The following is a 12,814-nucleotide window of genomic DNA, read 5'->3' as shown; positions in this document are numbered from 1 at the left end:
CTCCTGCCTGGCCGTCAATGAGCTGGGCGAGGCACTGGCCGAGTGCAAGCTGGACGTCCGAGGTGAGCTGGCGGCCCCTCTGCCTGGCCAGCCGCGCCCATGCCCTTCACGAAGCTAACCAGAGGCCCCGTGCTGCGCGGAGCTGAGCGCACAGCCGTCACCCGTCAGCCTAGGCCCTCGGGGTGGGGGGGTGGACACTGGGGCCAGACCCCGGAGGAGCGGCGCAGGGGCACAGCTGGAGTGAGGGCGGCACAGGGCATCGGAGGGGTGGGGCGGAGCAGTGCCGGCCCCAGTCTGGGCGGCTGTCCAAGGTTTTCCAAAGGATTCGAAGGACAAAGAAGAAATGAATGGGGATCGCTTAGCAAACGGTTACCAGGGCCTCGGGTGGGGAGACTGTGGACGGGGCGTCCAAACGAACATGGGTAGGGGCAGGACAGGGCTGCCTGTGGGGGCCCCGAAAAACGCCTCCCTCTGCAGCCCGCCCCCGAGCACTGTTCCTCCTGGCCAGGCCTCGCTCCGCCCCACGGTCCCAGCCCCAGCCTCATGTGACCTCTTCTTCCTGAATGGTCCCGGCCCCTCCCCACCTCTGTCTCTCTCCCCACACAGGGCCCTGGGGGGGCTCTATCCATCCAGGGTGGACCCGGCCTCCCCAGGCTCCCCAGCAGCCCTGGATCCCCTCAGCCGTGGTCACTGGGTCACTGTCCTGTGGCTGGCAGCCCCACCCACCTCCTGCTCCACATGCTCATTTTGCCCCATACTCTTCCAGCCACATCGAGCTCTTGGCAGTTGGACAAACTGGCCACGTGTCCTCCTGTCCCTGGGACTTTGCACAAGCTGTTCCATCTGGAACACTCATCCACGCCTCTCCCACCTCAGGCTCCTGTCCATCAAATATCCGCCAGTCAAGGCTGATATTTGGGGAAGCCACTAGTCAAGTCCCTCAGAGGTGGCTTCCAGAATCCGTCCCACACTGTGACTTCCCTGTCCCTGACAGCCCAGCGGGACAGACCCTTACCGGGGGCTCAGGGAGACCCCTCACTCTCCAAGCCTTCGCGGCCGTCATTCTCCCAGGCTGACCCGATTTCTCATGTCCTGTCCTCTGTCCACTGTCGAATCAGCTCAGAAATATCCCCACTTCAGGATTCTGGTGACTGCTTGTCGCCGGCAGCGGCTCAGAAGTCCCTCATCAGAACGCCCCAGACTGGGGTTCAGGAGCAGCGCGGTGTTGGGGCGCCGCCCCGCAGACGAGGGCGGGGAGCGAGGAGGAAAAGGGGACACAGCTCCCCCTGCTGGCGACGGGGCCCGAGGCGGAGGGGCCTGGCCGGGCACAGGCACTGGGGAAGGCCCGGCCCGCGGTCCCCCTCACCCACCCTTTTCTCATCTCCCCCACAGTGCCGAACTGAGACGCTCTCCGCTGCCCAGAGAATCGGGGGCCCCGCCCCCCGAACAGTTTTTTTTTCCGGAATTATCACTGAGATGATAGTCTTGTCTGCAGTCCTGTGTCTGTCCTTGAACCTGTAGCTCCGCCTTCCTCCTCCGCAGGGGTTAGTCACCCGGAGACGGGTAGGGGGACAGCCAGGTTGCTGTGGCGACCAACCCCCACCTGGCAGCTTCCTGGTGGACACAGAGCACGCTGAGGGCTCCGCCTTCAGTGAGGCGGCTGTGTTGCCATGGCAACTATAGGCCGCAGAGGGGAACCCAAGAGGGAGGGAGGTCCCGCCCCCAGACTCACTACCCGGAGTGGGGAAGGGGCAGACCCGCAGCCGCGGTGGCCGGGATGGAGTGGGGGGCGCGGGTCTCCGCGTGGCCCCAAGGGGCGGGACCCCATGCACCGAAGGGCACGCTGCGGCGGCCACACCGTGTCGCCAGGTGGCCGGCGCTCAGGACCTGGCGAGGGGTTCTTAGCGGCCGACCTTTATTAACTTTAATAATCCATCTGTCTGGCCCTGAAGTAGGGAACTTAGATCTCTGGCGCGCTGGCGACCTCGAGGGTGCTGGGGCAGTCACAGTCCCCAGAGTTCAGAGGCCAACGGGTCCAGTCTGGCTTCCGTGGCTTGAAGCTGGGTGCGAGAGCGCGTTTGCGTCAGTGGCCTCGACTGGACTGCGCGTGTGGCTGAGGTTTGGGGGTGTGGTGTGGGGACCGGACAAAGAGGCCCCCCCAGGGGCCAGTGCCCTGCCCCGCCTGTCCCCAGGCCTGGGTGACCCCGCCCTCTCCAGCCCCCATGTGGAGAGGGGGGCCCGGTCAGGGACTCTAGGGCTCAGCTGGCACACCAGGGCCCTGCAGACCCGGTGTTTCGAGGTCCTGCCGTCCTCCACACACGGCCTTCATAACCCTCAGGCTCAGGAGTCGGGTCCCCGGGTCCCCGGTCACCTCCACTCAGACCCAGGCGTCCAGGACCGCCCCCCCCCCGCCCCCTGCTCCTCCCGCAGACCAGGAGCCGCACCAGCCCCCACCCCGGACTTGCCGCCCTCCGGCCCCCGCTCCTCCCGCAGACCAGGAGCCTGACCAGCCCCCACCCCGGACTTGCCGCCCTCCGGCCCCCTCACCTCCCGCCCCTCGGCCGGGTCCTCGTCCTCGTCCTCGTCCTCGTCGCCCTCCTCCCAGTCTTCCAGCGCCGAGTACTCCTGCGTGAAGGGCACGGCTCCCTCGGCCGAGTGGAAGCGCAGGCGGTAGAGCAGCCGCACCCACTGGCCGAACTCGCGGTCACGGGTCTCCGGCGGGGCCCGCAGCTGCAGGTAGAAGGCGCGGCCGGTGCGGAACTTGACCTTGAGCTGCCAGCGGCTTTCGTTGTGGACAAAGAGCTGGATGAACTGCAAGGGGAACAGCCTGGGCGGGCGGGAGGGGCGGCCTCAGGTCCCGCCCCCTCCTTCCCACCCCCCCCGCCCGGCTCCGCAGCCCTCCCGGGCCGCCCCCCTCTGCCAGGAAGGGGTCCTTTCTCACTTTCGCCGCCTCCGGACTCTTATCCATCTACCCCCAACTGCCATCCACAGGGCGCACTGTGTCCCCCGCTTATCCTCTCTCCTAACCCCCAGACTCGGACAGGCAGCCGCTCCTGTCCAGTGCTAATAGTATCCATTTGGAGCTTCCTCTGTCACCCTCATCCAGTCCTGCCACCAAAGGCCGTCGCCTCTGCCATTAAAATGTATCCACAATCCTACGTCTTCTAACTCCCCGCACCGTCCACCCGGGTCCAGCCACCCCCGTTTCCCTTCGGGGCCCCGGTCTGTTCCCTACGCGGGCGCCAGGGGGCGCCGGTCAGTAACAGCGAGGACCTCCCCGGGCCTCCGGGCCTTGGGGCCTCCGAGCCTGCGGGGTCAGCGCTTTGTTCCTTCTCTGCCCTCGCCGCGGGCTTCCTACCCCCGCTCCCCGGGCTCCAGCCACACCGGCCTCCTCGCTGCTCTTTAAACCTGCCGGGCGGGTCCTACTTCAACCTGCCGGGCGGGTCCTACTTCAGGACCTTTGCACAGGCTGTGCCCTCTGCCTGAAATCCGCCGCCACAGCTCGGCTCCTTCATCTCTCACTCTCTTTCTCAAGAGGCATCTTCCGGTGTGTGTGTGTTGGGGGGGCGGGTTGTTTACCGCCCTTGGCCTATCTGCAACCTCGTCCACGCTTGCAGACCTCCCCGTGACCCCCAGATGTCTCCATAGACCTTTTACCCCATCGGACAAATGACCATTTACTGTGTCTGCCTTCCCAGTAGAAGGTGGGCTCGAGGGCAGAGATTTTGGCCCGATTTTGTTCACTGTTGCTCCCCCAGTATCCAGACTGACACACAGTAGGTGCTCAACAGATGCTTGTTGGGTATTTGAATAAATAAATTGCTCAGGCCCCCAGCCTGATTCAAGGTCCAACAAGGCAGAGGAGGAAGCCATCCAGAGAGGGTGGGTAACCTGCCCCAGATCACAGTGGGATTTGAACCCAAGTCGTCCGTGTTCCTAACCACAGCACTGGGGTGCCACCTACCCTCTTCCCGCCCAGCAATTCTACCTCTAGGAATCAATCTTAGATACTCTCACATTCGTGCACATGGGTGGCCCCCGGGCCGCTGCACCCCAAGGCCCCCGACGCAACCTCAACATCCCTCAGTGCAGCATTCCACGTGCTGCGGTCCCGAAACGGAAGCATTAACAGCTGACGCTTACAGAGCACGTGCTCTGTGCCGGGCGCTGTTCCAAGCGCTTTACACGCATTTTCTCAGTTTACCCGCCTGCAGTCTGGAGGTGTGCTCTCTCTCCTCCCCATGTTCCAGATTAGGAAACTGAGGCACAGACCAGTAGGGAACTCGGCCAAAGCCAGTGAAGAGGAGAAGCCAGGGTTTGAACCCAGGCCGTCTGGCGTCAGACAGTCATTCTGGGATGTTCCCCACTACGCTGTACCAGCAAGAGGGCAGATGCAAGCTTGGTGTCCCAGGGGACAGAGCTAGTTCAGTCGTGTATGTCCAAAAGAGGGACCCGGTGGCTGTCCTCACGTTGCTATGAAGTGAATATTGACGGCATGTTGAGGGAGTGAGCGGAGGAAAAGGAGCATAGGGCATGTGCCTGCTGCTGGTTTTAAAGGGCCAAGAGACACCAGTCGCCCATCGGAGATGAGCTAGTTAGGAGGGAGAGGCCGGGTGAGTCTTGAGGCCGAGTTTGCAGAGCAAGCTCCATGGTTTTACCTGCATGGCATGTTTGGGGGGGAGGAGGGTGCTGAAGGAGACTGGGGGTCAAAGCCCCCCTCAGCACCATCCTGAGTCCTTCCAGCTGCAAGCTGTGACTCAGTGAGCTGTGAGATCAGCTGGTGGGATACTCTTAGCACTGGAAAGAAAAGGAACATTGCAGACGGGAAAATGTCCAGCGCAGCACAGGGCGTCCAAATGCCGCTCTGTGAAATGTTTTAAATTTATAGAGGGGGGTAAGTAAAGGCTGTAAGTAGCCTTCAGTTAGCTCCCGTCAGAGTCAGATTCTGCCACTTCACTTACAAAAAGATCTTAGTGAACCTCAGAACTGCAAAGGATTGTGGCTGTGAGTGTGTGTGTGTGTGTGTGTGGGGGGAACAATGTAAGTTAGCCCTTCTTCCTCCCCCCCGCCCTTAACTGTGAGATGCAGTCAAAAAAGTGAAGTCCACCGGCAGAATGTCTCTGTAAAGATACTCAACTCGTGTAAATATTTTGGTATTTGCAGCTGGAGTTGGAGACAGGAGCCTAGGACGGGAGAAAAGTGTATTTTATGCCGTGTGTGTTTTGTATCTTGGAGTGGGACTTGCATTACTTTCTCTGCGAAAGCGCGAAGACCTGAGGGGCAGTGTGTAGTGTGGCACAGGGGCTGGAGAATCGAGAGGTCTCTGTCAGGGGAGCCTGAGGCTCTGATCCCAGCCCGCGCCTGACCCACCGTGAGACCCTGGGCAAGCGGCGGCTGCTCCCCAATCTGGGTCTCAGTTTACCTCTTTGGAGGATGGCGCTAAGGGGACCCACCATATGAGAGTATGATGTCAGAGACGAGATGATGTGCATGCGGGGGACGCCTAGCATGCAGCATTCTCTGCATAAAAGGTCATTCTCTTGACCCCTGCCAGGATGTGGCCGAGGACTAAACCCCTCATGACTATTTACCCCTGATTTCTAGCCTCTGTGAAATGCCCTGTCCTCATTCTCCCGGGTGGCCAGCAGCACAGAGAGGGGTGGTAGCCATCCAAAGCACCCGGCCCTGGTGGTCATATGGGTGAGAGGCGGCGCTTCAAGGGGCCCAGGATGCCCAGGGAGAAGGAGCAGGTCTAGGCTGGGGTGGGGGCAGTCACCCAAAGAGCTGTAGGTGTCCATTCTCCTTGGCGGGGCCTGCCAGCAGCAAAAGGTCTGGGAGTTCCAGGGCCGGACTGGAGGCTGCCACTCCCATGGTGACCTTGTTGGCGACTTCTCCTAACCGGGTCACCTGGGGTCCAGGAGTGGGGGGAAGGGTTAGAAGCTGGATAGACGGTGGTGGGGGGGCAGGATTGGGGAGGGATCAGAAGTCACTAATCTTGGTAGGATTGAGGGTCAGGCCCAAGTGAATTAAACACCAAGTCAGGGGTCTGAGATCCTGGGGTCAAAGGTCAAGGTGCATACAGGTAAGTCAGGGAAACTCAACCAAGGGAATCAGAGGCCAGGTTTCATAGAGAAGCTAAAGGTCTGGAAGTTCAGGAGTTTGGGGGGTGAGGTATCGGTCAGGAATCCTAGAGATGGACGATATGAGGGAGTGATCAGAGGTGGAGAGAGCAGGGGTTCCCCAAGCCAGGAGGTCGGGGCTCAGGCCCGGGCTCCAGCTCAGGGTGTCCTGGGGCGGCACACCTGGACGAAGTTGCTCTCAAAGATGGAGAAGTCTCGCAGCTGGTCGAACTCGCCGCTCAGAAGGTGGCGTTGGAGCCGTCCAGGCCGGCCCGTGGGACAGGCTGGAACCAGGGCGCGTTCTAGGGGATCGAAGTTCGGGGGTCTATTTCAGGAGGCTGGGCCGGGAATTCCCCCCCCCCAGCCCGCCAGTAGGGCTCGGGACAGCCCCACGCTGAGGGTGGGGGTTTACCGGCTATGGGTCTCCGCATCTCCGGCCCCGTCCCTCACCTGGTCCAACCCTTCCAGGCCTGGTTCCGCTTCTCACCTGACATCCCACCTGGTCCCGCCCCACCTGCTCCAACGAGGGCCGGCTTAGACTCCTGCCCCCGCCTCATCGCGACGCCCCGCCCCTTGGGAGGAGCGGAGGGAGGTGCCGGGGGAAGAAACCGGTGGGCGGGGCCGAGGTCTGTGTGACGCCACAACGCGGCGGGCCGGGAGACGCCCGTGATAGTGACGTCACGGAGGGGCGGTGCCCAGAGGGAAGGCGGTGGCCGGGCGGACGTCGGGCCCCAGAGGCGGGCGGGCGTTGCTGCGCAGGCGCAGGCGCAGGCGCAGACGCGGCGGGAAGCGCCCGGCTCGCTCCCGCGCGCTGGCTGCTGGGAAGGGCCAAGATGGCGGCGGCCGGCGGCGGGACGACTCGGCTGCTCCTGCTCTTGCTGATGGCGGCGGCAGCCCCTAGCCGGGCGCGAGGCAGCGGGTGCCGGTCCGGGCCCGCTGTGCGGGGGGTGAGTACTCGTTGGTGGGCACGGGAGGGCGGGGCTGACGGGAATCGTGGGTCTCGGGCCTTGAAGTCGGTAGAGGTGGGAACGAGGCTGCGCAGGGCCGAGAGGGAAGAAGAGGTGAAAGCCGTGGAAAGCAAGGCTGCACTTCTGAGCAGGCAGCGGCCGCACGACTGGGATAAAGCGAGGGCATAGTGAGGAAGGGTCTGGTGGTAAATATGCATGAGGGGGCGGGGCTCGGGCGAGATCTCGGCACCTGGGCATTCAGTGCGGAGAAGACGCAGCTGTACCCAAGGAGAAGGTTGGGGCCAGAATGTCCTCTCCACGTTCTAATTCCGGGGATCCACAGTCGTGAATATGCATGAGGAAGTGTGGCCCGGATGGAATCCTGGCGAATCTGACGTCAGGGTGGCTCGAGAGATTGGACAGTTTCTGCCTCCTGAATATGCATGAGGCGGGCGGGATCTCGAGCTCCAGGATTAAGGTCTGGAAACGAGGTCGCGCAGGTGCGAGGGGGTAGAGTGAGGGGGCGGGGAGGTGAATCGGAGGTAGGAGAAATTTGGACATTTGGAGAGAAAGACGGTGTGGAACCTTGTATGTGTTTGATAAGAGGCGGAATACGAGCGGCCTCGTGATTTTTGGGGCCATTACGGTAAATACAAGGCCGCTTGAATATTAGCTTGGGAAGGAAGCGCAGGATGCTCTTCAGTTCAGGAATATTTATGATACTAAGTGTGAACGTGACCTGGAGATAGTTGTCTTGGAAACGAGGTTACGCTTGTTTGCAGGCTCTGGTTTTCTGGGAACCGTCCAGAGCTTACTTAACGTTTTCATGAACTAGGTGGTTCCCAGGGGAATCATGGGCAAGCATCAGTGTTTGGATGTATGAAAATAAGGCTCCTCTCTCAGCCCGCCGGTCCGTCTGGGGGTCCAGCACCGCCGAGGGCTCTGTTAGTCTTCACTTGGGGCCCTCTCTGCCACCTGCAGGCTGGGATGGAAGGCCGAGAGAGCGAGGGCTGTGGCACCGTGGGCCTGTTGTTGGAGCACTCGTTTGAGATCGGTGAGTCCAGCAGTCTTTGCCTGCACACTTGACCTGGTGCCTCGTGAAGTCAGGAGCTCAGGTCTGGGTGTCAGGCCGTGTGAGACACACCATCCACTTACTAAAAGCTTTGCTCCTTGGAGGCTGTTTGCATCACACTGGGGAGCTGGCGGGGTGGGCCCGAGAGAATAGAAACTCTGCCTTTAACTAGTCTCCTAGCTGTAGCACAAATTTGTTTCAGGAGGGTCAGTGAAACAGTAATAACTCCAGAGCGGACTTTTCTCACTAGTCACCCGTGCCCTGCACTAGTGATTAGATGCTCTGCATGTATGAATTCGAAACGTCCTCACAAGAGTCCTGCAAGGTGGTAGGTGTTAGTGATAGTCTCATTTTCCAGAAGAGGAAACTTAGGATCAGAGAGGCACCATGCAAGGTCCTTTCGTAAGTGAATGGCAGAGCTGGGACCCACTCCACAGCCCGGCGTAAACAATGGCCACGATTCAGGTGTCCAGAGTCCCAGGGCACAGACGTCAGTACAGCCCTGGGGTTAATAATCGAGTCTGAGACCCCAGACTCAGGGCCACTTGTTATATACACCGAATGCAGAGGCTTTGCAGACCCCTTAAGTCAGACCCTGGCATCTACCCCAGAAAACCCCACTGATTGTGACAGGTCCCGGTCCCACTCTTGGGAGCTTCTGAGCTCCGCATCCCCTATATTTTGCAGGTGGGGAAACTGAGGCTCAGAGGTTATGTGACTATCTGTGGGTCACCTGGCAAGGCACCAGCAGGGCTTAGGAGCTGTGGGGTTCAGGTGTCTGCCCTAGGCTGCTCTGTGAGGATGTGGTAAGGTCTCCCCAGTTTGCAGGGGGGAAATGACCAGGTTGAGGAAGGGTTCTGTGGCGGGGTGCTCAGTCCGCTCAGGCTCCCCACAGATGACAACGCCCACTTCCGGAAACGGGGCTCGCTGCTCTGGAACCAACAGGACAGCACCTTATCCTTGTCACAGCGGCAGCTCAGTGAGGAGGAGCGGGGCCGACTCCGGGTGAGGAGAGGGGACCTGGGGCTCGGCAGGCAGGGCGGGGGGACACGTGTGCCCTAGAGTGTGACATGCATGCCTTGAGGCCTCCGCCCAGCACGCCATCTCCCCCCACAGTTTTCACACGACCGGCTCCTGTCACCCTTTCAGATTCAGCCAAGGCTTTCCGCGGTCAGAACAAGGCTGCTTGCGGGAGAAATATGTCCCCACGATCGCCACGGTTGAACAAAACAATGTTACTTTTCCCGTCGCCCGGCTTTGCAGCCCCCTCCAGGGCCAGGCTCCTCCGCCCAGGCCTGCTCGGCCTCCCCGAGGGTGGCGGAGGGAGTTGCTGGGGCTTCAGGCAGCAGGATGAAGAAGGAGGGGCTGAGGGAGCAGCCATATTTCAGGGAAATCTGGCAAAAGCTGCCACGGTCCACTTCCACTCTGTCCTTTTGGCCAGAGGGAGCTGCAAGGGAGGCTGGGGGCGCAGGCTTATTCCGTGGGTGCCCTCCCCATGGGAGGTGTTGGGGCGAAGTTCGCCCCGGCTGCCCTCCTGGGTGGTGGCTGTGCGATTCTCTGTCACAGCCACCCGCTGAGAGAATTCGCTGCTCACGTAACTGGGGAGTCCAGGTGCAGAGCGAGCGGCAGGTGCGGCTGGAGCCAGGCCTGGGGAGAGTGTCTTCGGGACTCACTCCATGCTGGGCTGGGCCCTGCTCTCGTCGTGGTCGCTTCTCCCCCTGGTGGGGCACCCCAGCAGCTCCTGGTCTCACCCACCAGCAGGGCCAGCCCAGTGGGAGAAGTCCTGGGCTGGCTCAGCTCGGCTGGCCAGGGAGCTGGGGATACCGGCGGGGTGAGGCTGGGGGAGGGCAGTGTCGCCCAGCGAGTGGCGGGCACCGTCCCTCTCACCGCCACCCCCTCTGCCTGCCCTGCAGGATGTGGCAGCCCTGAACGGCCTGTACCGTGTTCGGGTCCCGCGGCGGCCTGGGGTCCCTGACGACCCGGAAGCCGGCAGCTTCGTCTCCTCCTTCATCCCCGCGGTGAGTCAGTGATGGGCACTGGCCTGTGCTGGCTCCTCCCACCGTGTTGGCCAGCTTCCGTTGTCCATGCTCCAGTGTCGGCGGGCGGGGAGAACTGGGACCTGGCCTTGCCCTAAAAGTCTCCCGGGCTGCAGGGCGACAGACTGGGTGGTGGGTGCTGAGGAGGGCAGCCCAGGGCCTCATGGGCTTGTGCCTGAGGCAGGCAAGCAGCCGTGGAGGCTTTGAAAGATGCTTCTGGGGCCGTGGGAGGGGCAGGAGGCTCAGGGGTCCCAGTGTGGGCGTGGCCTGGGCAACAGCCCCTGTCTCCTCTCCTCCTGACTCCACCCCTCCCAGTGCTCTCTAGTGGAGTCGCACCTCTCAGACCAGCTGACCCTGCACGTGGACGTGGCTGGCAACGTGGTGGGCTTGTCGGTGGTTACACATCCCGGGGGCTGCCGAGGCCACGAGGTGGAGGACGTGGACCTGGAGCTGTTCAACACCTCAGTGCGGCTGCAGCCGCCGGTCACGGCTCCAGGGTGAGGTTCGAGGGGTACAGCCGTGGCAGGAGGGTGGGGGGTGGCACAGAGGCCCCAGCGAGGCCATTCCCGGCCTTCGCCAGAGTCCTCGCCAGCCAACCAGCCCCTCGCCCTGGGTCCTTCCTGCGCTGCAGGCCTGAGACGGCGGCCTTCATCGAGCGCTTGGAGATGGAGCAGGCCCAGAAGGCCAAGAACCCACAGGAGCAGAAGTCCTTCTTCGCCAAATACGTGAGTGGGGCCCGCCCTGCTCCCCGTCCTCTGGGCCTCTGCGCGCACGCCACGGGCCCTGGGCCGAGCCCGGGCCTGGTTGGAGCAGGGAGCGCTGGAGCCCTGCGCCCACCCTGCCCGTGGCCACCTACAGTGGTGGTCATGGGCGTCCAGTCCCGGTGAACGGCCGGCCCAGCGTGGGTAGTGCGGGAGCCGGGGCACCCGGGGGGGTGGTGGGGGACAGACGCGGCACGGCCAGCGCCAGTCTCGAGTGGAGACCTGTTTGGAGGAAGGGCAGAGAGGACGGCTGAGGTCAGGGCAGCTCGCGGCGGGGGTGCTGGGACGAGGGTCTGGGGGAGAGCATGAGGCCTGGGCCGGGCCAGGGCCGTGAGGCTAGAGGAGAGACGGCTGAGATTTCAGAGGGACAGGCTGGTTGGACGGAGGGCGCAGGCGGGGTCCCCCAGCCAGGCCCCGGAGATGGGCAGCTCTGGGAGGGGTGTTTGGAGTGGCAGTGCTCAGGACGGAGGCACCCAGCAGTCCGGTCTGGAGCTGAGGAGGGGGCGGGCCTGAACCGGCCCTGGAGCCGGGGTGCTGGGGCTGGAGGAGGCTGCCCCACCTGAGCCCAGGCCTGGGGTGGTGGGCAGGGCCGGGGCAGGGCCTTCCGGCCTCAGCATGGCCTTGGCGGCTGAGCTGCGGGGAGGCTGAGGCCCCGAGAGGCCGAGGGCTCGCTTGCACTGGCTCTGCCTTCCCCGCTGGCCCTGACCCGCGCCCCCTCCCTCCTCAGTGGCACCTCATCCTGGGGGGGGCCGTGTTGCTTACCGCCCTGCGTCCTGCCGCCCCTGGGCCCGCGCTGTCACCACAGGAGGCCTGAGTGAGGACGCGCCCCCTCCCGCCTCTGCCCTCCCCGCCCCCCACCAGCCCTTCCTGCCCCGTAGTGATGTAGGGGACCTGGGCCCCCCTCCTCACGCGACCCCCGCCTTCCCGCCGTGGGGAGAGCGCTGCTCACGCTCAGCCCTCTCTGTTTCTGTGTCTGTCTGTCCGTTGCCACGTCCTCCCGTCTGGCTGGCTCGCAGTGGATGTACATCGTTCCCGTCGTCCTGTTCCTCATGATGTCGGGAGCGCCGGATGCCGGTGGCCAGGGTGGTGGCGGCGGTGGTGGGGGTAGCGGGGGGGGCAGTGGCCGGTGAGTGGCCCAGGGCCAGCGAGCACCCCATCCTCTCACCCAGGGGTTCCCTTCCTGCTCGTGCCTGTGGCATTGATCCTCCCCAGAAGGATTCACCGGCCCCCCATCCCGGAGGGTGGGAGCGCAGCCTCCCCAGGAGTGCCTTGCCAGTTGGGCACTGGCATTCCTGTTGGCAGGGGGAGGCCGAGTTCTGGGCCCCACTGTACCCCCAGAGGCTTGGCTTCCCCACAGGATGGAGCCCAAGCTCCTGGGTCCTCCTGATCCCTTGTTTAGTACCCTAGCCCCCCCAAGCCCTGTAGTCCGGGAACAGGCCGGTTCTCCCCAGCTTCTGTGCCTTTGTCTTCACCCCGCCTCCCCCGCCTGCTAGATGGCCCCTAAAGTGGCTGACACAGTCCCTCGAGGGCACAGAGCAGGCCCTGGCTGGCCGTGGGTGCCTTGCTCCATCCCTCCCCAGTCCCGCCCTGGGGCCTTGCCCCGCCCCGCATCTGCCCCGGACGCCAGGCCCTCCGTGGGCTCCTGGGCTGGAGGAAACGATGTCTAAAAGCAGAACAGAACAACTAATGACATTTTGCAGAGTTTGGAGCCTGGCAGTGTGAACCCTTCCCTGCCTGGACCGTCTTCCTTGGCACGTGGCAGTGGGTGGGGACGGCTGGGCCTTTTTCATTTATTTTCTCCCTACCATGCACCCTTAACGTGCCCGATCTCGTCTGGTCTCAGAAGCTAAGCAGGGTCGGGCCTGGTTAGTACTTGGAT

At 63.0% G+C, this 12,814-nt stretch overlaps 2 protein-coding genes across 5 annotated transcripts in view; one reads left to right on the top strand and one right to left on the bottom strand.

Moving 5' to 3' along the window:
• The window catches only part of FAM71E1 (family with sequence similarity 71 member E1), a 12,427-nt gene extending 5,542 nt beyond the window's left edge, over positions 1 to 6,885 (bottom strand). The window contains exons 1-5 of one of the 3 annotated variants that reach the window (XR_002776123.1): positions 6,607 to 6,883; positions 6,303 to 6,421; positions 5,777 to 5,907; positions 2,548 to 2,827; positions 1,914 to 2,060 (exon numbers count right to left, since the gene is read on the bottom strand). Coding sequence is in view for 2 of the 3 variants with exons in the window: in XM_023520142.1 (XP_023375910.1) it covers positions 1,546 to 1,614; positions 2,548 to 2,827; positions 5,777 to 5,907; positions 6,303 to 6,421; positions 6,607 to 6,676 (669 nt within the window). In the remaining variant the exon portion in view is untranslated. Of the gene's footprint in view, positions 1 to 7; positions 1,615 to 1,898; positions 2,061 to 2,547; positions 2,828 to 5,776; positions 5,908 to 6,302; positions 6,422 to 6,606 lie in introns of those variants that run through there. The other 2 variants (XM_023520142.1, XM_023520143.1) reach the window with 2 other exon arrangements.
• A 28-nt stretch (positions 6,886 to 6,913) lies between these two features.
• EMC10 (ER membrane protein complex subunit 10) lies at positions 6,914 to 12,800 on the top strand. 2 transcript variants are annotated; one of them, XM_011374489.2, is made up of 8 exons: positions 6,914 to 7,066; positions 8,048 to 8,120; positions 9,034 to 9,143; positions 10,052 to 10,156; positions 10,490 to 10,671; positions 10,806 to 10,899; positions 11,663 to 11,749; positions 11,952 to 12,800. In XM_011374489.2, the coding sequence occupies exons 1-7, from the start codon at positions 6,953 to 6,955 to the stop codon at positions 11,747 to 11,749; spliced, it is 765 nt and encodes a 254-aa protein (XP_011372791.1). In that variant the 5' UTR covers positions 6,914 to 6,952; the 3' UTR covers positions 11,952 to 12,800. The 2 variants fall into 2 exon arrangements, with proteins under 2 accessions (XP_011372791.1, XP_011372790.1); XM_011374488.2 differs by lacking the exon at positions 11,663 to 11,749.
• Positions 12,801 to 12,814: the final 14 nt, after the last annotated feature.

This window comes from Pteropus vampyrus, unplaced genomic scaffold (genome assembly GCF_000151845.1).
Source record: "Pteropus vampyrus isolate Shadow unplaced genomic scaffold, Pvam_2.0 Scaffold250, whole genome shotgun sequence".
NCBI lineage: Eukaryota > Metazoa > Chordata > Mammalia > Chiroptera > Pteropodidae > Pteropus > Pteropus vampyrus.
Note: the sequence above shows the minus strand (reverse complement) of the source record. Positions and strands in the feature narration are given on the sequence as shown.